The 23,111-nt window shown below is 35.3% G+C and overlaps 1 protein-coding gene across 4 annotated transcripts in view; it reads left to right on the forward strand.

Moving 5' to 3' along the window:
* The window catches only part of LOC114150581 (carboxyl-terminal PDZ ligand of neuronal nitric oxide synthase protein-like), a 160,697-nt gene that overhangs the window by 55,798 nt on the left and 81,788 nt on the right, over positions 1 to 23,111 (forward strand). For 3 of the 4 annotated variants that reach the window (XM_028027072.1, XM_028027075.1, XM_028027074.1), the window contains exons 3-4: positions 5,360 to 5,452; positions 7,984 to 8,042. In XM_028027072.1, the coding sequence (XP_027882873.1) occupies positions 5,360 to 5,452; positions 7,984 to 8,042 (152 nt within the window). Of the gene's footprint in view, positions 1 to 5,359; positions 5,457 to 7,983; positions 8,043 to 23,111 lie in introns of those variants that run through there. The other variant, XM_028027076.1, reaches the window with a different exon arrangement.

Raw genomic sequence — 23,111 nt, forward strand, 5'->3', positions numbered from 1 at the left:
GCCATTGAAGCCGCACGGGAACTTTTACTCCGCGAACTAGAAGCCTTACTCACTATACTGGGCGCTGTGCTGACTGGTTTAGCTGCGGACCCAGATAGCCTTTCAGAGTCTTTGCCGATCCTTTGTTGCGCAGTCTGTGAGACGCTGTCATCCGGCTCAACGTTACGGTCATGAGATGCCGCCTTTGATTCAACGTTCAATGCTGAACATGCTTCGCTCTTCTGTGCATCTCGATCGCCATCCATCCAATTTTCGATGTCATCCAAGAACTCTTTAAAACTGATCAGCTTTGGTTCGTACCAATCGCCGTGATCAGTTTCTTTTTCTTCATCGCTAAGCAGTCTTTGAACTGAAGATTGCAAGTCCATAAACTCCCCTAAATAATTATTAAAAGTTTTCATATGCTCCTCAATGGAGGATTTTGATTCTCCAGCATCAATTAAAGCATGGATGTCATTTCTTTTTCTTGTCAGCACGCCGAGTTTAGCTCTGCGCCTTTTAATTAAATTAAAGAGTTCTTTTTCTTTTTGAAATCCTTCATCTTGTTCATCCATTTTCAACACAAATTTCGTTTCTCCAAATCCAAAAGAAAATTGTCCAAAACAAACTTTTCACTTTGCAGTTCAGTCTCTGCTCTTTCCAACAAAGCACCGCATTTACTCACGAACTTTGCGTCCTCTCCAAGTCCATTACGTGAAGTTTCAGTCCTCCAAGTTCGATCATCCAAACGTTCCAAGCCAGTCCAAGAAAAATAAAAATATAATGATTTTTTGACTTAAATGTCGCAGCCTTTCGTTCCAAAAAAAAGCAAAAATAAACTCCAATAAAGGCTGTGGGTGGTAACGGGTGTTTTGGGATTTGTACGCACTTTGCCGATTCATTTATTGTTAAAGTTGAAATAAAAAAGTCTTGTAACTTAGTTGAAATAAAAAAAATACTTTCCATTTAATGTCCAAGTGCTCAAATGTTCAAGTGTTCAACTGTTCAAGTGTTCAAATGTTCAAGTGGTCAAAAAATCATTCTACCACAACCTCCCGTCCACCCCGGACATTTACCAAACAATCCAGCAAACAATCCACCAAACAATCCACCCCGCACCCAGCACCCGGTGTGTTCTTAATCGCTCAAATTGGTGGGCGGGTCTAACAATTAACAATGTAATCTAAATAATTCCAAATATGAAAATGAATTACAAATTTTGAATCTAAATTAACTTAAATATATTTCCACTACACAAAGAACAAAACAAAATTGGTAGAAATTATAAACTACAAAACCTTTACATAAATGGCCACGACAACATCAGTTAAATGGTTAATTCAAGATGAAAAATGTGTTTTCTTGTCTTTTTTCCTTTTTTTCTCATTTTTTTTTTGCTTAAAGAATAAGGAATAGAAGTAGACGTGTAGGTGGAATGATTTAATGCGGGAAATGGGATGCAAATTCCATGATTATTCTTGTGGTGCTCAAGAGTCACACGAAGCAATCGCTCAGCTGCAATGAATGTGTGACCTGATTTTTTATTTTTTTGTGGTTTGTAGCCAGGGTCTGAAGATCATTCCTGCATCTTTTTGAGTGGCACAGAACTTTGTGAATTTTTGCAGGACTGGAACATATAAGATAGCACAAAAAGACATACATAAAAGTTGAAGATTGCAAATATAAATAATTAGCAGAGTAGTGAAAAAACAAAACATAAGCAGTCCTCCAAATAATTCAGTAAGTCTAAAGTATTTATTTTTAACAAGATATTTGTTGTGCTTCAATTCACCATAAACTACTTTAAACTGCTAAACTCTTCAAATAGACCTTAATTGGTATTGGGAATTTTGACCCCTTTGCCATATAATACCTTTTGAGATTTGGTCCCATTGTATCCGTAATATCCAATGTAAAAGGCTATCATCTTCCTTCGGACATTTCATACCATTTTTTATAACTTGGGTTACAAGGAATATTCAATATTATGCTCATAAGTTTCTGCAAGTGTCTCCACTTGTAGAAAATTACTCCAGCTACTTAGAGACTACAACTACTGTGGTGCAACTTTTAAATACATCTCTGCTCCAAGTTCGACAGAGATCTGTGCTGAGATATCCGTTGGTTTAAATGTGTTTGATCAGAACTAGATCTAAACGTTGGTTGCTGGAAGACTGGAATTGAAGTTAAGGAAAAGTGTATCTATAAATGATATACACCCACTGGAGGCAGCCTGGGCTTATTGTGGTTTGAACATGAATCAAAATCGCTCATATATCAGGGTTCAAACAGGCCAAGCAGGGACAGAATCGAAAATATATTGGCATGGAGTGTAATTCAAAGTTTTCAGACAATAACATTCAATTTAAACAGTTTACACATGAGATCTGAGTATCTTTATGACATAAGTCCTTAAAAATGTTTTGATTACTTTAATGAAATTTTACAATAAAAACTTAACAGATGGAGAAACAGAAATAGATACTATTCATTCTGTCTTGTTAAATGATCTCAGTTGTCTACTTGCTTTCTTGCTTGTGTCTTCATGCCCAGGTGAATTTGTCCTCGGAGTCATAAACCTTTACTTCTCTCAATGAGTTGTGGTAATCAACAGAACTGCAAGTTGGAGCGGTTACCAACAGACCCCATTGGGACATGGGATGATAACTGAGGCTTCCAAAATGATAAATTTTATGGAAACAGGGAAAAGGCTCTTAAGAATCCACAATTACAATACGTGGTCCAAGGACAGGAACTGCAGCTGTTGACTTGTTAGCTTGATGGATGAGGTTATTCCTTTAATTAATTTCCGTTTGTTTACACGAACGTTGATATTCTTTCATTGCAGGGCATTTATGGGCCTTCAAGGTTTTGCACCTTCTAGCAAATCTCGTTTCTGTAATGCTCAGCAGCCCATTTTTTCCTTGTGTTTTCACCATCAGCAGCATTTAGGCAGCAAAAGCTCCCCATCTATGAGCCATGCTATAGATATGGATCTGGACTGTGTTGCAATCCATCTTCATGGCTCATTAAAAATTCTGAGCACCCTGTCTGTTACTCAGGTGCTACTTTTGAGGGGCAAACCCCATTGGAATGAACCCCTGTTGTTGTGAAATTAATATTTGCGCTTTCCCCAAGTGCAGCAGTTGCAATACAAATCACATCTCTGCTGTGTTATTGCGGTGGAAGTTGAAGGCACAAGGGAGAATGTGCGATGGTCGGTATGGATTCAGTGATATTGCCTGTTCAGTGAGGAATAGACGGCTTATTAGACATAAGTGCTCTCTCTTGTATTATGGAACACACACTTAACCAGTCAAATGTTGTGTGATATATTTTTTAAATTGCTTCTGTAATCATTTCAGTGGAGGTCATTCATGTAGTCTATGAGGCATTTAAAACATGTTTATGCAGCACAATCATCATTGCAGCATATGCCACGATGTTCATTAAACAATGTATCAGTCATATGAACACCTTTGTAGATTACAATTTGAGAATCAGAAATTGCTGTGACAAATCTTTCATACTGACAAGATATTACAGAAAATGAGTGCATAGTGCTGTATTTCTTCACATTACTGAAGAAAATTCCAGACAGACATGAAACCATCTTAAATATTCTAAGACAAGCATCTAAAGAAAACACTGTTACTTTAATTGGGTGGTATGTATGCTAGGTACAAGTAGTTCTTCAGACTCCATCAATCAGTACATCTTACTGAGACTTTGTAGGCAAGAGAACATACACTGCTCAAAAAAATAAAGGGAACACTTAAACAACACAATATAACTCCAAGTAAATCAAACTTCTGTGAAATCAAACTGTCCACTTAGCAAGCAACACTGATTGACAATCAATTTCACCTGCTGTTGTGCAAATGGAACTTTGTACAGAACAAAGTATTCAATGAGAATATTTCTTTCATTCAGATCTAGGATGTGTTATTTGAGTGTTCCCTTTATTTTTTTGAGCAGTGTATTTTAAGTACAAAAATATCCGGCAGACCTAACTAGAAACAAAGGACAGCGGTATGGACATAATTTCCAGAGCGTAAACACATCAGCTTGGCATGTGAGGTATTTAAAATGTTTTTTCTATTTATTTTTTACACCAAAGTTGCAACCATCTTTTAGCACACAGTGTTGTTTCCATGCAGTCTGTGCAACGCAGATAGCTAGAGTGCAGCACAAAGACCTGGGAGTAATTTACATACATTACCAGTAAATATCAATTGTTGTTTTTATATGATTTTACAATTTTAATGCTGTAAAAGCACATAAGAACTGTGAAAATGTTACTGCCTCCCATAAGCACCTTATTTCCTTAGCAGGTACAAGAACCTTAAAATAGAATATTTTCCTTCTGTTCATTTCAGTTCTGGAAATGGTAGAAACATCCAGGCAGAGCTGCATACAAACACACCTTGATTCTTATAACTGTAGCAGTCAGGACTTTTCCAGCAAACACAGCAAGGAGTTGATTGGGCTGCTTCACTGTGATGTTCAAGCTTCTTGTGCTCCTTCTTAAGCAACGCTAACAAGGCACTGAGTTATTTGTACCCTCTTATCACGTCCATAATCCTCGATATATTCGCAGACATAAAATCACTGACAGTTTGCAACAAAATGTCAATTTATTGTAAAAACTGAACATGCTGTACAATTTTCTTTTGTTTATTTTTATTTTCCGTGTTTAAATGTGGCACATATTTAAAACTGAAACTGTTCTCTGAGCAGCAGTTATTATTAAGACAAACCAGCATTGCACAATAAGGCATTGTGTAATGCTGCTTTTATAGGAACAGTACGTTTTTTCTTGGAAAAGAAAGAAAGAGAAAACCAATAATAAAATCAATATGTAGTACACCCAAGTGAAAGCACAAAGCAGTCTGAATGAAGATTAGTAGCTAGGGTTGATGGACTGAAAGAAAGAATAGACACCTTTCTTTTGTATTTATGAAATGGGTTGATTGAATTCAAATATCATCAATGAAGAATGCAAGCATAAATTTATTATGTAGCCACATAATAATTTGGCATTGGTTAGCTAAGTGTTTAGATTTTCTGATATTTTTAGTTACATCCCTGATATATAATTATATTAATACAAAAGTTCCAGCTTTTTTGAGTTGCCTTTGATTAATATCAACTGAAACATTCATTTCACTCTGTATTCCAACTTTTCTTTATTATGTTGCTGCAATTTAATGCTGTGTTTGTTTGTTTTATGTTTGTATCATGCCAATCATTTTTAATTGCCTTGTTGCTATACAAAGTTTCCTGGCCTAAAATGGACTCTGTTCATTTGCTTGCTCATTTTGTCATGATTTAGCTGAACCAACCTGACTATCTTCCACCCATCTGTTTGTTTTTGCAGTATGAGTTCAAGGTGAAAAACATCAAGAAGAAGAAAGTTCACATCGTTGTGTCAACAGACGGAGTCAAGGTTACCTTGAGAAAAAAGAAAAAAGTGAGTGATTTTATTTTCTTCTCTCTCTTTTGTTTTGTTTTTGTAAGTTTAAAGCTAGAGCTAACAATTAAATTAACATCTGTGTCGATCAGAGCTGTGAATGTTGCTCTGTTTTTTGTTAGATTCTATTTAACATGAAGTGGTGGCCTTTCAAATTCCAAAAATTCAGAACTGCAGCAACACCACTTCTGTATATACTTAAAGACCACTCCTTGTCTTTACCCTAACCCTACCCTGTATATATATTTATTTATATGCATAAACATTTTATTTATCTGCAAGGATATTTTTTTTCTCTTGAACCCTTCAGTTAGAATATAATCCTTGTGTGCTGTGGTGGCGCAGGGGTTAAGCACAACTCACATAAGGAGGCTTTAGTCCTCGTCGTGGCTGTCGCAGGTTCGATTCCCGGCCTGGCGACCTTTGCCGCATGTCTTCCCCCTTCTCTCATTACCCACTTTCCTGTCAATTAACTATCAAATAAAGGCCACTAGAGCCAATAAAACCTTTAAAAAAAAAAAAAAAAAAAAAGAATATAATCCTTGTGATTATAACTTCAAAATGAGTAGTAGTTATTAAGAGTATGTATAATTTAGAAATGTGTTCTATCTAATTTAATTAATTATGCAAATTATTTATGCAAATTTGATTACAACAAATTAAAGAAAAAATGATTTGGGCTGATTAGATGTCTGCATGTGTCTGACAATTAATACTTGCAGGCATCTAATCAGTCAAGCATGGGGCATAAATGGGTAAATAGCAAGGATACAACTTGTCCATAACAAGAGAGAGCATAGAAAACAAGTGAGTAAAATTAATTTCATATTTTTAATCCACCGGCAGCCTGAGTAGGACTCTGCAGCTTGTCTATCTCTTCTGATGTTTATTACAAAAACATAACTTCAAGCACACCCCATGCTTAGACATTTAAAAAGTTTGAAAAATGTGTATAACCCATTTTAAGTATTAAATCATGCACTATTTATTCCAAATTTATGTGAAACTTTAGCACATACAGAGACAGAAACAGACGGGGCAGATGTCCTGATGAATTAAGGACTTATTCTTTATTCAGTCCGACAAATTAGTGGGTAGAGCTGAGAAAGTATATCTGAACAAGGTTGTCTAGCAATTTGTGTAAATTTACACTGTTTCTGTCTAAAGGAAGGGGCCAAAACTTCAATCTCTAATATTGATCTTGTTCAGTATTCTGACAAATGGAAATAAATACATCACTAACAAAAGCTGCGCATCAGAATTTCTCCACCAATTAAAGAGAACTGAAAAAACACGTACACCGAAGTTGGAAAACTTTGCTGGATTTGTGCACGAGGTCTCGTCCATGGTTACTATCAGCTGTGCTGCTGTTTTTGAGGAGCAGCACTTCCTGCATCCTTTTTATTGTGGATTGAATGATTAATGTTTTCTTTAAGTTCTTTGTTGAAACAAGTGAAAGAACAGAAATGAAAGGAGCTGAAGGAGTTCAGAGATGACAATAAACCTAAAGGAAACAGGAGTGGTTTCATCACTTGCAGAGTAACTGGTGCTTATTGTCATCTAATGAGCTGGAACAAATGCTTTTAACACAGCACACAAAGTTTACAGTGTTTGGAAAAATCATAAAAATTACATTAAATAATTGTAATACTTGGTCAATTTTCACTATTTTGAAAATGTCAAAAAAAATCTGTTAAAAAGATCTGATAGGTATTCAAAAAACATAATTAAAAGCAAAATGTGAAAAAGAAAAAAAAAATTGATGGTCATTAATAGATGATTTGCCATAACCTGCTCCTTTGTCTTCTAAAATCTGAAATGTCACATTCCAGCCAGTGAGCTATTTACATCTCAGAGGATGGTAGGAGCACTGACGGGTTGTGGATGAGAGCTATTGAATGACTCAAGTCAACAAAGCCCTGTATGGAGACAGAAATCAATATGAATAATTCCTGTGTCCCTGTGGGTTGACATTTTGATTGTGACCTTAAACCGAAAGGTAGATTTAATCAAATGCACAAACAAAAAATATTAATGAAAAGCACACATCAACTCTTCTTGAATATATTTTTATTAACACTGGTTTTCTTCTATTGCATGTAATTAGGGGTGTGTCTTTGCATTTGTCCCTGAGACTCATGCTACCCTTATTTTTATTTTTTCACATTTTGTCACATTATATTTACCAAGTAAAATTTACTTTATTTTGTAAGCATTGCATACTTGTGAAACCAAAGAACAATGATAAAAGTTCTTAAAAATGAAATGCATCACAACTTCAAACACACAAGGACATGACCTTCGATCTACTCTGACAGCCCAACCAAATATATTATTATTCAGGAAGAAGCCAGGGGTGAATGAAAAGGGTAAAAGTGACACTATCACGTAACACTTAAAAATTTCATTTTACAAGAATGTGCTACCTTATGTTGTCCCTCCTAAATACATTCACATTTGTGGTTGTACTGTGATAAAATGTGGAACGGTTTTAGAATTAGGTCTAAATAAAGCTTCTGGTTTGCTTACAGAAGAAAGAGTGGACCTGGGATGAGAGCAAGTTGATTGTAATGCAGGATCCAATTTACAGGTAAGATTACCTGAGTGTCTGCTAACATAACGTTAAATTAAGCTCATCTAATAAGTGGAGTTTTTTAAAAGCTTCTTCAAACAGCGGCAGCTCGTTTGTTGGCTTCTCCCGAAGGAATTTTATCTGAACTTGATTAAACATTATGGGCTGGTTCAAAAATGTGGACGTTTTCTCACACCTACCTTTTGATATTTTGGAGAAGCAAAGATATGGTAGCTCTTTGATATTCACTTTTACTCAACAATGTTTTATTAAAGCACTGAAGATTGTGGAGGAGATTGTACACAACACAATACATTTTGTGGGTGTGTGTTTTGGCACAAGGCACCAAAAAATACCACATCACTACAACATATAGAAATAGAAAAATAGAAATATGAAAAAAATGAGAAAATGTGTTTAGCAAGCTCTGATTTGTTGCAGATAAAAGTACTAAAACCTTTCATCTGATGGAACTCATTGACTGAAAATTGTAGCTTTTTATTTACATTAGATTTTTCACAATGTTTTAATTCTGTATTTTCTTTCCTTTGACTCATTTACTCACTTGCAAGATTTTTTCTGCATGAGGTCTGCAATTTGTTGAATCTTTTTATCGGGATAAAGTCATATTTTGTCAGATATTTGACAGAAAAAAGTTAGCCTTTCTCAGTTGCCATGTGTCTCACTTATGTAAATGGTATTTGCACAAAACCAACATTATCTGCAAGCTGCATATGAAATGAATGTTTGACTGAAAATGTTAAAATATGTACTTAAAAAGTTATGAAGGTGTTAAAGTTGCATTAACAATGCAGCCCATAACAGAGTTCAGACTGATCGAGAGATGGATGAGCAGGTACACTTTGTGGAAATATGTCATGAGAATTTAATCACAAGTATGTTTATGTAGTAGGAGCCTGACATGCCTGCAGGCTGTTCTCATAACTCAAGGCTATGGCTGTAGCCATAATCTTGAGTTAATTCAATTCATTTGCTGCAGGGGTGTTGACCTTTAAATCAGCTCTCTGTTGTCTGTCAATACACACAAGCATAAAGTTTCACCGCCCAAAGACGCAATTTATGATGGATTTCTGTTTATATATATAAAAATGACTGATATGTGTTTTAGCATGTCCAAATCAAAGATGTTGTGACCTTTCTAGGTTTGATGGAAGAACGGAAGTGTACGATTAAAGCAGTAAATAGTGTTTATATAGGGAAGAAAGAATAAAGTTGAAACCTGTTTGCTCCACACTTTAAATTCTGCATTCGCGCACATTGACACATGCCTCCCAGCCGGCACAGCTCTGAAGCGCATCCAGGAGCCCGTTGGGGGTTGGGGCTTTTGGAAATGATTCTGTCAGAAAGATGGATTCAGCCCTGCTGTCTGAGTAAGCATCTCTGAGCTTGGGAATTTTGTTTGGTTGGAGACGCTGTGACTTGCGCCACACATCTTTCTTTGATTTTTTTCCCTCTTTTACTATTACAGTAACAAAGTTGTCTAAAAAGAGGTGGAGAAGTCCAGGGACAGAGAGAGTGAGGCAGAGTGTGATGGGTATGCCATATCCATCAGTCACTGTTTCTTGTTAAAGTGAGTCTGACGTGTCCTGAGATCTGTTTGACTGTGTTGCAGGATGATTGTCCCCACTATTCCCTCATTCTTTCAATATGGACCTCTAAAGTCATGCTTTAGTTGCTTGAAGATATTTACATATTTCCAAGGGCTGACGTGAATTGGATTGTCTTTAGTTTGTCCGAGTTTAAAAATTCTCTACAATGGAGTTTAATAACAACTGTCTTGATGGATGAATAAATAAATTTGTATGGACAGAGTTCACCATGAAGCCTGAATTGTCTGCTATTGCATACATTTTTGTATCTGCAGGTTCATGATGACTTTGACCTCTTCCTGTCAAATTTCTGTCATCACTTTAACCATTTTGACTCATTTATTGCATATTAGCTTGCCTTATTTTTCTGCATATTGGATAAAGCAAAATGTTGATGGGGGAATATTAGTCTTTTATTAATTTGTCTGTTAATATAATTAAATGTCAAGGATGAACATTACATATATTTTCTTTTCCCAACCTATTTTTTGTCTGTCTCTTGTGAACACAGTTATAAAAATCGTCATCAACAAATCGGTGTAGAAAATGTTAATTATAGCAGTGACAGCATGACAACAGACAACAGAACAACAGAAAATGTTATTTTTTTGTCCATTGTTTTGCAAAAAGTGCTGATCTTTGAAAATGTGACGTATTTTACGCTGGCTGTGATTTACTTAAACAAATGGCGGATTATCTTCTAGAAGCCTTAATACTGTTTAATTTATCTATGAAATAAATGCATCACTCCCGATGTACTATTTACTCAGCAGTGCATTTTCAGGAGCAGATATTTCTTTGCATTTAGTTTTGAGAATTGTCAGATGCACCAACTCTTAATACAGGTTGTCCAAAGTTGGTTCTAACGTGCTCGTAACCTGCATGTTTTAGTTCCCTTCCTGCTTCAACGCCCTAGTAGTAATCACCTCCTCAGCATGTCAGTGTTCTGCAGAGGACTGCTAATGAGCCATTTGATTCAGCTGAGTTGCACCAAGAAGAGAACTAAAACACACAAGGAGGACTGACATTGAACACCCATGTTTTCATGTATACAAGTTAAGCAATACAACAACATTTTTCAACCTTGGATTCATTTAGGCTGTTGTGTTTATTGCATTTCCTGTGTGTGATATTGAGTGGTGTGTTTCAGAGCTTAATTTCAAATGCTGACCCTTCATTATAAAAGGGAGATACGTCCATGTAAAGGCTGTGGATAACTTATCAGCTAAGAATTAATTAGAAGGCTTCATAGGTTCATGTTATAAAACATGGTGTAAATTAAGCCTTTTGGCTCAAAATATGAATAATATGGTTCAAAAGGCTAATCTGATAAATATTCATGTGTCTTTATTTTTATGAATGTGAGAAAAAAATGCTTTTCAAAGACCCTGGACAGTTTTAAACACCCCTGCGAGGATTGTTGTTTTTTCCAGTTGCTGAAGAACTGGACGCTTTAAATCTGAATTATGTGTGAGGGTTTCCTAAATGCTTAGCATATTTCTTTTTGCAAATTCCTTTTCATGTTCAGCCACATTTTAGTCTAAGCTGAAAGCTGCCTGACACTGACTCTATCCATCACTTCATATGAAAAAAAAAAATCAAATGCTGGTATGTGGGTGGCACTATCATCATGTTCAGTAATATCTATTGTTCAGTTTAAGCTCTGCAAACACCGATAGATGTAGTCTGATAATTGGCTGGTAATGGCTGTAGCGTTAACTGTTATTATTCCAATTCTTGAAAAAAAATACAAAACTGATATTTAAAGCCAAGAGTTGTCAGAAGCAGTTTTTTGTCTATCATCCTGGCATTAAGTGTCAGATAACTGGGGGAGCCAGAGAAGCTATATTAGGATTTCAAAGGAAAACATCAGGAAGAGCTACTTTGGAGATTTCCTTTTAAAAGGTGGCATTATATTCTGGTTGATGTGCATACTGAAACTACTGTTGACAGTTGCTTGCAATTTCTTTTCTAACAGATAGCCATTATTAAATCTGTGGCTGCCATGTTAAATAAGTGAACTAAATAATGCTAGACGATGATTTTGGGAACATGGAAATGGCATTGAGGTGACATGAATTTCCCCTTCTAGAAGTGACTAAAGCTCTCTTTTTAGATTCGTAGCATTCATCATTGCTTATGTAATACGATATAATACAGTGATCTTTTTCACTGGCTTTTTCCATTGTCTGCTTTGTGCTGCATTCTAAAACAGCATGTTAGATAGTTTTGCCTGTCAGTCACATAAAACACGGCTCTTTAATCTGAGCGCTTTCATATCATCCTATAGGCACTGATGCCGTGCTGACTGTCAGATTTCATTTCTTTCTTTTTTTTATGAACAAAATCTTTTAAATTAAATAATAAAACCCTTGCAGCTAAAACAGAGTTATTAATGTAATGTTATATTTTAATCATTTAAGTTAAAAGCAAAACTAAATCATGAGTATGAAGGCACATCATGTGCATAAAGTTTGTTTAATGTCATGTCACAACATCATAATCAGATTTAAATGTAATAAATGCATCTGTTTTTTTTGGGGGGGTGGGGGGGTGGGGGGGGGTTGTCAGAAGTGATCTTTTCTCTTGAACTCTCCCACGACATTTTAGCTCAATCTTTCTCTTAAAGTTAAATCATAAGCAAAAAGCCTAACTGAGAAAAGTGAGACCTTCAGTGTTTGGTGACCTTTTGTGTCTAAATTGGTTTCACACAATTCGTTTGCATATTGTTTTCACTTAATGTGATCTCCTGAAAAGAGACCTGTTGCAGACAAGCTGTAATTTGTATTAAAGATGAGATTCAGCATGGGCAAATAGATATGTCCTTGACTTCTTAGCTGCACATATATTTGTCTTGATTGACCCATTTACAGGCTTTTTGAATATACATGTGTTGTTTTGAAATGTTAAAATATAGATTTAAATTGTGGCTTTTTTTATTATTATTTTATGTTTCATTTCTAATAAGAAAGATTGTGCATTAGGGTGGAAAGAAGAAGCCAGTTATACCTTCAAAGTCTTAGGCCATGGTTCTCAATTAGAAAAAAAAAACTATGGAACACTCCCTCAATGATGGGGAACTTCCTCAAGTAGAGGAGTTAAATGATATTGTTGTCTTTTTTTCATAAGCTATGGTAAGATAGAGCAGGAGATGAAAAGATAGAGTTGAATCTTATTTCCCACAGTGTAGATGCTCCTCCCAACCATCGTGGCAAAGAATTATGTAGTCAAAAACAAAAGCCTGCACTGGCAATAAACGTGAATTTTAGACCAGAATAAAGACTGCTCTTGTTCTGGTGATACAGAACCTGAATAGCCAGTAATAACATCCCCAACATCCCATTTACCCAAGTCCAGTCCAGTACACAATATTTATGTATTTGATATAAATATCATATTACTGCAATATATAAGAACAAGTAAGTTGTTTTTACAATGTTTTTACACATTTTCCCTCGAGGTATCAACAAATGTGGAGGGCATGGTAAAAGAAAAACAAAAACCCTGAAGCGATTTGAATGAAAAGGACTGGATATAAAATGTTTATGGCTATAATTTTTTTTTCTGTTGGGTTCAAGACCCAGGTTCAACGATGTCAGATTTCTAACTGTCTTGACTGTTTATTTTTGTATAAAGCCCCCCAGTCTATCAACTATCATTTGCAATCACTATAAATCCTAGATATATAACATTTTAGAACAGAATTAGGAAGTGACTTTTTTGGGTGGAAAGTAAAAACCAGGGAAAGGTTGGACATTTTTTCGTTATGTGTGTGTACGTGTGTACATGTCAGTCCTGGTTGTAACTTCTCTAGGCTTCAGCTGTGGTAATTGCTGTCAGCCTCCATGAAGCTGCCCGCCCTCGCCGCCTGTGAATAGTCTGTCCTGAAACTGCTCAGCTCTGCCCCTTCCTTCTTACTTCAAACCTTCCAGAGAGAAATTCACACTCAGCCAATTAGAGTCAAACTTCTGTTTGTGTGTATGTCAGAAACTCCCTGATTATCTGATATTTGAAACATGTTCTGATGTAAAGTATGCACACACACACACACACACGCCTACACGCCCACGCCCACACACACCCACAAGCACATTTTGCTTTGATATTTGAACTGATAACACACAAACGCACACAATGAAGATTTTCCCAACACAGTATTACCTAATACAGTCTCTGTCTTAGCTGAAGCTCAGCCTTTTGTACTTTTAGATCACAGCCTAATTGGGTTACATTTGATGAAATCTTTTAGCGTATTAACTGCACTGAAGTAAAACTCTGGGGGCAGAGGGAAAGAGCACGCCATTTCCACTGAACTGAAACACCCTTCAAAGATACTGTACCATCTGATAGCTCTATTCCCCTAATGCACACCAAAACAATCAAGCGGGTTTTGTATCCACAATTTTAGTGTAATGGAAATCAGGAGCAATATATGCATATAAAAGTTGTTTTTTTTTCTGATAGATTTATACACCAGAAAAAAGTCTAAAAGGGGTATGTATTATTTTTGAGTAGTGCAAAGCTTTCTTAAAGTAGTCTCTTTAAATGAATCAATAAGATATGAACTCAATACCAGAAGTCGCTTTCTCTTAGCTTCTTTAAACTTTTTCAACAAAAGTTGGATGAACAACAAACACACTAACATTTCAATATAACTGATATTTCTATGTGGGTTTGTTGAAACACAGTGCAGGGAGACGTAGACTTTCAGGCACCTTAGTTAATATGGGTAAGTGGGTTGAATTAAAATTAATATCTGTTATTTCTTCCTTTATTTGAACATAAACTGGACAATTTTATTCATAAATGGCTAATTTCAAAACCTTTGTGCTTTCTTTTTTAGATTGAGAATGGTAGAAAAAAAGCATGACAGGAAAGTACTCATCCAAAATGCAATGTAATGGAGGCTCAACAAAAAACAATAATCACGAAGAAAAAATAGAGCTTTTATCGCACCACGAAAACCAGTGATAATTATTTTAGAGTTGCCAGCTGCTTTTGTTTGCCTGACAGAGATAAACGTAAAGTAACCTAAATGTCCAACATGTTAGCAAGTAGGTTTGCAACATACCAGCATTTTAGTAATTGATTATTCTGTTAACTATTCTGATGAGTAATCAGAATTGATGAGGTGGTTACTCAATTTGAGAATTAGTCTTCACATATCTGGAATGTGCTTTTTAATCTTGTAAAAAAGCACACTGTGCAGATTTTTCTTTTAACCACTTAAGCCTTTTTAGAGAACATTATAAATGCAAGTAAACCTTTTTAAAGTATAAAATTTCCTTGCCTTAGATGCAATTACACAGTGTTCCTTCATGTATTCTTGATACTTTGTAGCAAAGCATGCATCTGCAAATAAAAGATTACTTCTAACATCGACATGTAAAAAGCTCAGCCCTTTCTGCTTGTACATCAGTACACTGTAGGTCTGATATGTTGACTTTTGAACTAACTGATTAATATCTGGATAGGAAAAGGTGCTAAAAGATTTTTTTTTTCAAAATTTGTTCTAGGTGAAGCTAAAACAATGCCACTTAAAGAGCTTTGGGTAGAATATATTGATGTACTAAGTTTGTTGTTGTTGTTTTTCTCTTAGTTACAAAATGTTGTATTTTTTTAACAGTTTTGGCTTACTTACTTCTTCAAATCATCTCTCCCCTTAGTCATAAAGAGTAATGAGTAATTTCGAGTAAAGAGTAATTTCCCTGATTACAGAGTCTCTCTGCCATACAGCCAAAGATTTAAAGTGTAGAAGCACTTATTTCTTCCACAAGACTCCAATTTTTGTAGTTTGCAACAGCAGCTCTCAATTCAATGTAAATGACAACGAAGAGTTTTCGAAGAGTGTTTCCTTCTTCTGTGCCCACTGATTGCTCTCTGTTGCCTCTGGGCATTCTGTCCGCATTCACATGTGAGAGTTTGGATGACCTTGGTTCGTGACTCTGTATTAGCAGCAGCATCACATTCTCCTGAGTGAAACTGGGTGCGGCAGCTGAATAGCATTTGTGTTTGGAGCCAACATGAACAATAATCAGTAAGAATGTGTTTTGGTTGCTTGTTTTTAGAAGGAAAGGTGCTGGGTGAAGGCCGGTGGTTTCTGGTTTGTTTTCATCTGCTGAAATAAAAATTCAACACACAGTTTCAAACTTTGCCAATTAACCTAACATCAGTACACCTGTACTGATGTCCAGTCTTAATGGAAAGGTCAGCATTTGAAAGCCTTGATAAGTAATGGAGGGTGTAATATAAAATGAAAAAAGTTTCTAGAGCTTTGTACTGTGTTTTTTTTTTATATATTCAATTGATTTGGGTTGTCTTTAAAGTTTCACATCACACCTTCAGTGTAGTTACTGAAACTCCATCAATTACTTTTAATGTCTAAATATCCTGCAAAACAACATTAAAGATTGTCACTCAGTTTGCAATAAATGCAGATTAAAAAAATAACACACAAGCCTACATACAAGTAGTTATTGCACCAATATTTTAATAAAAATTCAAAATGTCATGTTTTGGCAGTGTTCAGTGTGGACTGATGTAATAAAAGTATAAAATAATTATAAAGATTTGAAGTAGAGCTGATTTAACTTGCAAGAAAAATATATATTTTTTAAAAACACGGTTCCCTTCTCTGCTTAGTCATTTTTGTTTCAGGATTGTTATAAAACCACTAACATAAAACCCTAAAATAATTTTTTTAAATTGTGAAATGGACAGAAAATTCTTGAATTGAAATCTGAATGTTTTTGAAACTGTAATCTGAAAAATTATATATTTTAAAATGGGAAAACATGCTTGAACTCATTTTTTACACTTTATTTATTTATTCTGATGGTTTTTATTGAAACAATAATATGTCATGTAAGAACTTTAAAAAAATAATAGTAATATTTAAGTGTTTGGTTTCAGAATGTGAAGTTGACTCTGGAACTTGAGACTAGAAGTTTGTCTTCTGATGTGAAATTTTGTTTTTGCAATACCAAAAGTTGGGCAACTGATGTAAAATTGAAAGCTGGAGAGAATAAAGCTTAGATTAGCTGAGAGAAGCCAAGCAGAGCTGAATGCAGAGATGTGAAAGCCCAACTCACCAGGAGAATAGGCTGATGGTATCATACTTGTTCCAGACACAGAAAAACAAAGGGAGGGAATCCAGGCTAGGAATGGAAGGCTGTGCAACATCTGAGTAAGCTGTAAAAAGTATTTGAGCCTAGAAACTACAAAGAGTTGAATTCAATATTACAAACCCCTATTTTATTTATTTATTTATTTTATTTTATTTTATTCAATTTTAGGTTTAATTCAGATTCAGCATGAGCAGCTTTGCTTTAGTCCTCTTCTTTAATCAAAAATACAAAAGCAATTCAGAGAATTTCAGGTCTGTCTCAGTTAAATAGAATGCTATTAAAACGTTAATTCATTTCAATAGTGCAACTTAAAAGGAAGCCTGATATTATATAGATTTTCTTTCACACAGTGAGATTTTTCAAGCGTTTATTTGTATTCACATTGATTTTTATGGCTGAAGGCTAATTTAAAATAATTATATAACATAAGAGAAGTCATTAAAAATATTTTAATACTAAAAGATAATTGCTAAAGAAGCTGGCTGCTCTCTGCTGTATCCAACTGTTTTAGTAGAAAGTTGTGTGGAAAGAAATAGTTGTTAAAAAAAAAAAAAAAGGTGCACCAGCAACAGGGATGAGTGTTGCTGCAACCTCAAGAGGATTTCAGACCAAATCCTGGGCTGGAAATGTAATAAAATATTAAGTGTATTTTACTTAAGCTAAATGGTTGAATGACTAGATTGTTGCTTAGTTGTCCAAAGTCTACTTTTCAGAAGTAGTGTTTTGTTTTTTGGGGGGTTTTTTTACCTTTCGTTCTCAAATGTTGATCCCAAAAATTGACGGAAAAGTGAAAAATCCCAGAACCAGTAATGCAGATGAACTAAAGTTCACTTTAGTTTATCTACACCTTTGGCTTCCTTAACCACTCTGGAAAGCCCTGGGCTGATCATCTCTATGTAATGCTGTGGATGCAGTAATTTATGCAAAAGGAGCCTTAACCAGGTATTGACTGTGCATACTGAACACTTCAAGGGGAGACTTTTTAGTGGTCTAACATTGCTGTATTAATTTTTGCTTCATCTTATGTATGATTCAAATTTACAGAGAGACTTATCAGCAAATAAACAGAAACAGACACTTGGAATAAACCACTGACTTTGTTTTAGTTTTTACAATTGAGTTACTAACAAAGACTGACCTGTCCATATATTGAAATTGAGAAAATATTTAAGTTGTAGAAGGACACAACTTGCAAAATGTGTGCTATTTTATTAGTCCTTTTAAATTATTAGTCTTTTCCTTATAAGGATGGAGAGAATTTTATATATATAGTTTGACTGGATATATTTACTGCAGGATTTTTTAAATCACGGACATCCCCTGGATTTAATAAGAAAGGAGAGCTCACGAAGTGAAAGAGAACTAAAATGTTGTGAAGGAGTTAGCTTAAGTTGTCCTTTAGCTAGGGCAGATAAGAGAGCAATGATAATGAGAAATCTAAACTGTGCTACAGTTTGACGTCACCAAGACATTTTCACAGCAATGTTTATTTGCAGTACAGCTAGGTTCTTTCTGTTCTAAACTCCTTATTAGGTTTTGAAATTATTTAGAGTAAATACCCATCATAACCAAGATTTTGTTACTTCACATTGGGGGTTTTGGTCAGGAGATTAATAATAAAAGCTGATATTACCATAAAAAACACCTCGTTTTCACATTCGGGGAAGGTTTTTTGCATGTTTTTGTCTTGTTCTTCTCAGATCCTGGTAGAGCTTGGAGTTGTTACTGGAGCACACTCTGCAGGAATGTCAACAGATTTATCCGCTTCTCTCCCTGTGATCTTATGTATAAGCTGCACATCAGCTTTCTCTTATTCATGACTTGTTGCTTCTTCTTTCTGTTTGTTTGCCTGCATTCAACTGATGTTTTAGACGGTTTGTTTTTTTCTTTCTGCCTTTCATTTCTCTGCTCTTCTGAAAAGAAAGACAGTTGCACCATTCTGTTTCATCAGTCCTATTTTTGGGATTAAAACTCCTGCCACGCATTTGATCTGGTGACCTTCAGAGAACCTGTCTATTCTTAAATTCTGTGATGCACCGGACCTCTAGTCGGTCAGTTTTGTTTGACTTGTGATTGGCAGGTTGAATATTGAAAATTATTTTCTAGGAAATGTATTAAAACTGAAATCTCCTACCAGTTTGATCTGGTTGCATAATATCAAGCAGCATATTCATGGGTGAACTTTTTGAGTTCAGTAAAAAATAAGATTAAGATTGACACTATATGCTTGATACAAAAATGAGAATTATACCATAATCACTTTATGTACTTTGGATTCAGAATTTCTCCTGCTATCAAAATAAAATAGCAGCACTTGTTTTCTTTTCTGTTTTTTGGAAATAAAGCAAAGTTTCATAATGCCAATGAATCAACCAAATTCAGACTTGGCAAATCAATCGATTGTAGACGTTTGTTGTTTTTTTGGTTTTTTAAATTAAGAAGACACTGTATTTGTTTAACATGATGACTGATTTTTAGATTTAGCATGGAATAAAAAAATATTGACATTAACTAAGTACCTAGCACAGAGACAGAAAGGAGTGATTGATGACAGACAACGTTAAATGTTTTTGGAGGGCATCTAGATTTGAAATATACTGGTTAGCACACATTTTCAAACTTTGCTTATAAGTTCTCTTCTTTTGCAGTTGCAGCTCCTCTACTTAACTTACAGAATTCCTAATAAATATTCACTCTTATTCCATGAAACTAATCTTTGTTCAAGATAAGACCATTTCAGCCCTAAAGTGCTTCTCTTTTATTTTCTGTGCTGTGAGCACAGTCTTCACTTTGACTCTTTGATATGTGCTTCTTCTAAACTGAATGGGGTCAGTATTTCCGAGTGAGCACCAGCTAAATGTGACTAATCCAGTTAAATATGATTTATTCTTCACTTATAACAAGGAGATTTGGTCTAGAAAAAGACAACGGTACTTGCCTTTTATTCTTATATTTTACAATTAAATTGATTTTAAACATGATAAAGAATTAAATACAGGTCATGTTATGTGTTTGTAAAATTCACATTCTTAAGCACAGTGCTTATCTATCAACTAGAGACTGTTGTTCCCATTCTCTTAAACTCATGCATAGAAATGGGAAGTTGAGATCCACCGCAGCCACTCCTGTAGGTCCTTTGAGAAAAAACACTAGCATAAATAATTCCCCCCATTCTTGAACAGTTTTGTGGTTTGTGTTTAAAAGTTTCATTCAGTCTTTTGTACGGAAAAAATATAACTTTAATGACCTCATTTCACATGCAAGAGCTCAGAATGTGCTTTTATCCAGGCACAGGCATTTATGTGTTATTTTAGTGAAGATTGCAAGATTCTTATATTAAAATTAAGCTGAGCTGCTAACCTTTCTCCTTGACTTAAATGAATTTAATCATCCAGCTGCCTGCTCCATGATTACGTCTGTTCAGATTTGCCAAGTCTGTGCAATAAAATTTCCATGCTTTTCTTTATGTTGGCAAGCAGAGTTTGAGCTGACATAACATCTTTTCTGATAATGAACCTGTACTTCTGCCACTTTGTCTCTTAAATCAAAATGCTGCTCTGTCTGTACTGTGTGATTAGGTTACATCTGTGTCAGATGCATCCTGCTCTGGACAGCATTTTAGGTTCATGGCTGTTGACTGGGCCGAGGAATAAAATATAGAGGAAGAGGTGTGGAGCTTTGTGTTTGTTCAGAATTACTTGTTTTTTTCTCAGACAATAGTGCTTCTGAGTGTTGAAGTGTTAAAGCACTAGAGCTGTACAATATATTGTGATTCAATCGTCATCGCATGTGCATGCACAATGTTAATATAGCAAGGGACTGTTTATACAATTGTTTTATATTCCAAGTGTTATGATAACATAATGATAATAACTTACTTAAAATTAGCTTATTACTTTTGAAACGTGGCTCAGCAGAGTCATTTTAAGAAGTAAACAAATGAAACAGACATGAACAAATTTGCTGGTACCTTTAGAAAAGATTGAAAGTAATTAAACCATAGGGACATGTTAAACTAAGGTGTTTTTAAGCTTGTAGTCAGTCAGTGTGCCTATTTAAAGGGTGACTTGTCACTAGACTGTGTGGTGACATAATGTGGACCACACTGAACATGGACCACAGGAAGTGAAGAAGAAAGGTGTTCCAGGAGATTAGAAAGAAAATTATATGCAGGCATGGAAAGGTACAAGCTGTAAGATCATCCCCAAGCAGCATGATGCTCCCTTGATTACAATTGCACATATTATTCAGAAGTTTAAGGCCATAGAAGGAAAACAATTATAACAAATTTAAGAGAAGGCCAATACAAATGGCAACCATAGAGGCCAGAACAAACTCCAAAGAAATTAAAGATGCACTCCAAGGTCAAGGTGCATCTGCCGTTGCTTGAGCCAAAGTGGAAGATAACAAAGGAGGACACCGATATTGAAAGCACAGCATAAAAAGCAAGACTGGAATTTGCCACAATGCATAGTGACAAGCCACAAGGCTTATATAAATATAGAAATATTTTCTGATCACTCATGCTATGGTTTATATCTCAAAATATTACTCACACCATATAATAAGATAGTAGGCAGTTTCCACCAGACTCAAACAATTAAAGACCCTCTCTACTTCAACCTAAATGGGATACTTTCATGGCTCTAAGATGAGATTCTCCTGTGCTTTCAGGTTGATACTATGCTGTAGTTCCAAATGTTTCATGTTGCCGAAACTGAAGCTTTCAATGATTTCCAATAGCAGGACGTTTAATGTGGAGAGATATTTAATACCGTTCAGTTCAGATTTCATGCCCGAACATGATGCTCATGCTGCAACAGGCAAACACAGACATCTCAAGTCTGATCTGGCACAGGCGCAATATTGTATCGATCGTAAGTAACTGTGCCACTGGTGATGATGTGTATGTATGTGTGTGTTGCCTCTTTGCTTTTGATTTATAGCTCCTGTGTTTTCACGGGCAGCAATTTATCGGAGGAAAAATGATCGAGGCATTCTGCAGCAACCCCACTTCATTACTCAAACATCCTATCGCAAGCCTCCTGCACGATGGATTCAGCCTGTTAACAGGAAGGGCTTATTGCCATGGTTAGCTGTTAAGAGTGTGAACGAGTGTGCAGTCTTTGAGAATCTAGTTAATCCGGCATTACACTGTCTGTTAATAGTTACTCAGTGCCAGGCTGAGGTGCTTTACATTTGTTTGTGTACAGCAGAAGCTGGTTGGTCTGTTGGTTTTGTGTTACTGGGACTTCAGTGAGTTTAATATGACCTAGTTAGATTGTTTTATTTTTTTCCTGCTCCCACCTCACCGCTTAAACTCAGTGAATCTTCTTGTTTTCCTCTCTCTGATTCTCTCACAATTCATGCATGATCTCCAAATAAGTCTTTTCCTTTAGGTGTACTTCACCCACGCATTCTCTGTCTTATTGCTTCCTTTTCTGCTAAATGACTGCTCTGGTTCACTTCAAGTTAGAATCAACTGTTCTTTTTGTGAATTATGGTCAGATTTTTATGTTTCCTTTCATTCTGCTTGTCAGATCTTGAGCACAATTATTTAATAGCAGTTATTCAAACCAAATCTGATCATTTTGTGTCCTTCAGTTTCCTTTCTTCTGTATCTTAATAAATGTATGAAAATTTCCATCATCATTAACATATATATTTTGAATTGTTTGCTCCCTCTTATGCAACTTCTCAAAATTTGAATCCATAGACATAAACAACATTCATTGAATTTCAGTGCAAAATGCCCCAGTCCTGACACAAATACAATCTATCCAAAGCTAGAATTGACAGTAAAACAATGAAATAAAAAAATCTTACAATATTCAGTTTGTTTATTTTTTGAATAATGTTTTTGACAGATTGAGTAATCTATAAAATATAATTGTTAGTCTGACAGTGCTGTCTGTCAAACAGCGTCCATGATTTGACAATATTGATTGAGCTACTTTCAAACAATACTTTATTGAAAAGGCAGAGAAGAAACACAATTTTCCTTGACAAGGACAGTGACTAAATGTGCTAAAAATACATCAATGGATGTCTGCTCTTTGGAGAAATAAACTCAGAAATACAATTTGATTGAAGAAACTAGAGGTAATGTTAATTACTGAAAACAGAGTAAGGGAACGAACCCCACATTCCTTATTCAAGTCCCTTGTCTTAGATTCAGAAACTAAATTTCTATGCCTCCAACTTTTTCCAAAGTATCAGCTTTTCTGTTGCGCAAAGCCAAATTTCAAATAATTTCTACATATTTTAGAGACACTGTAATTAACACACACTAAGGGGTAATTAAACACACAAAAACCTAACAAATACTGGTCAGAACATTACTAAATCTA

Source organism: Xiphophorus couchianus, chromosome 9 (genome assembly GCF_001444195.1).
Source record: "Xiphophorus couchianus chromosome 9, X_couchianus-1.0, whole genome shotgun sequence".
Taxonomy (NCBI): Eukaryota; Metazoa; Chordata; class Actinopteri; order Cyprinodontiformes; family Poeciliidae; genus Xiphophorus; species Xiphophorus couchianus.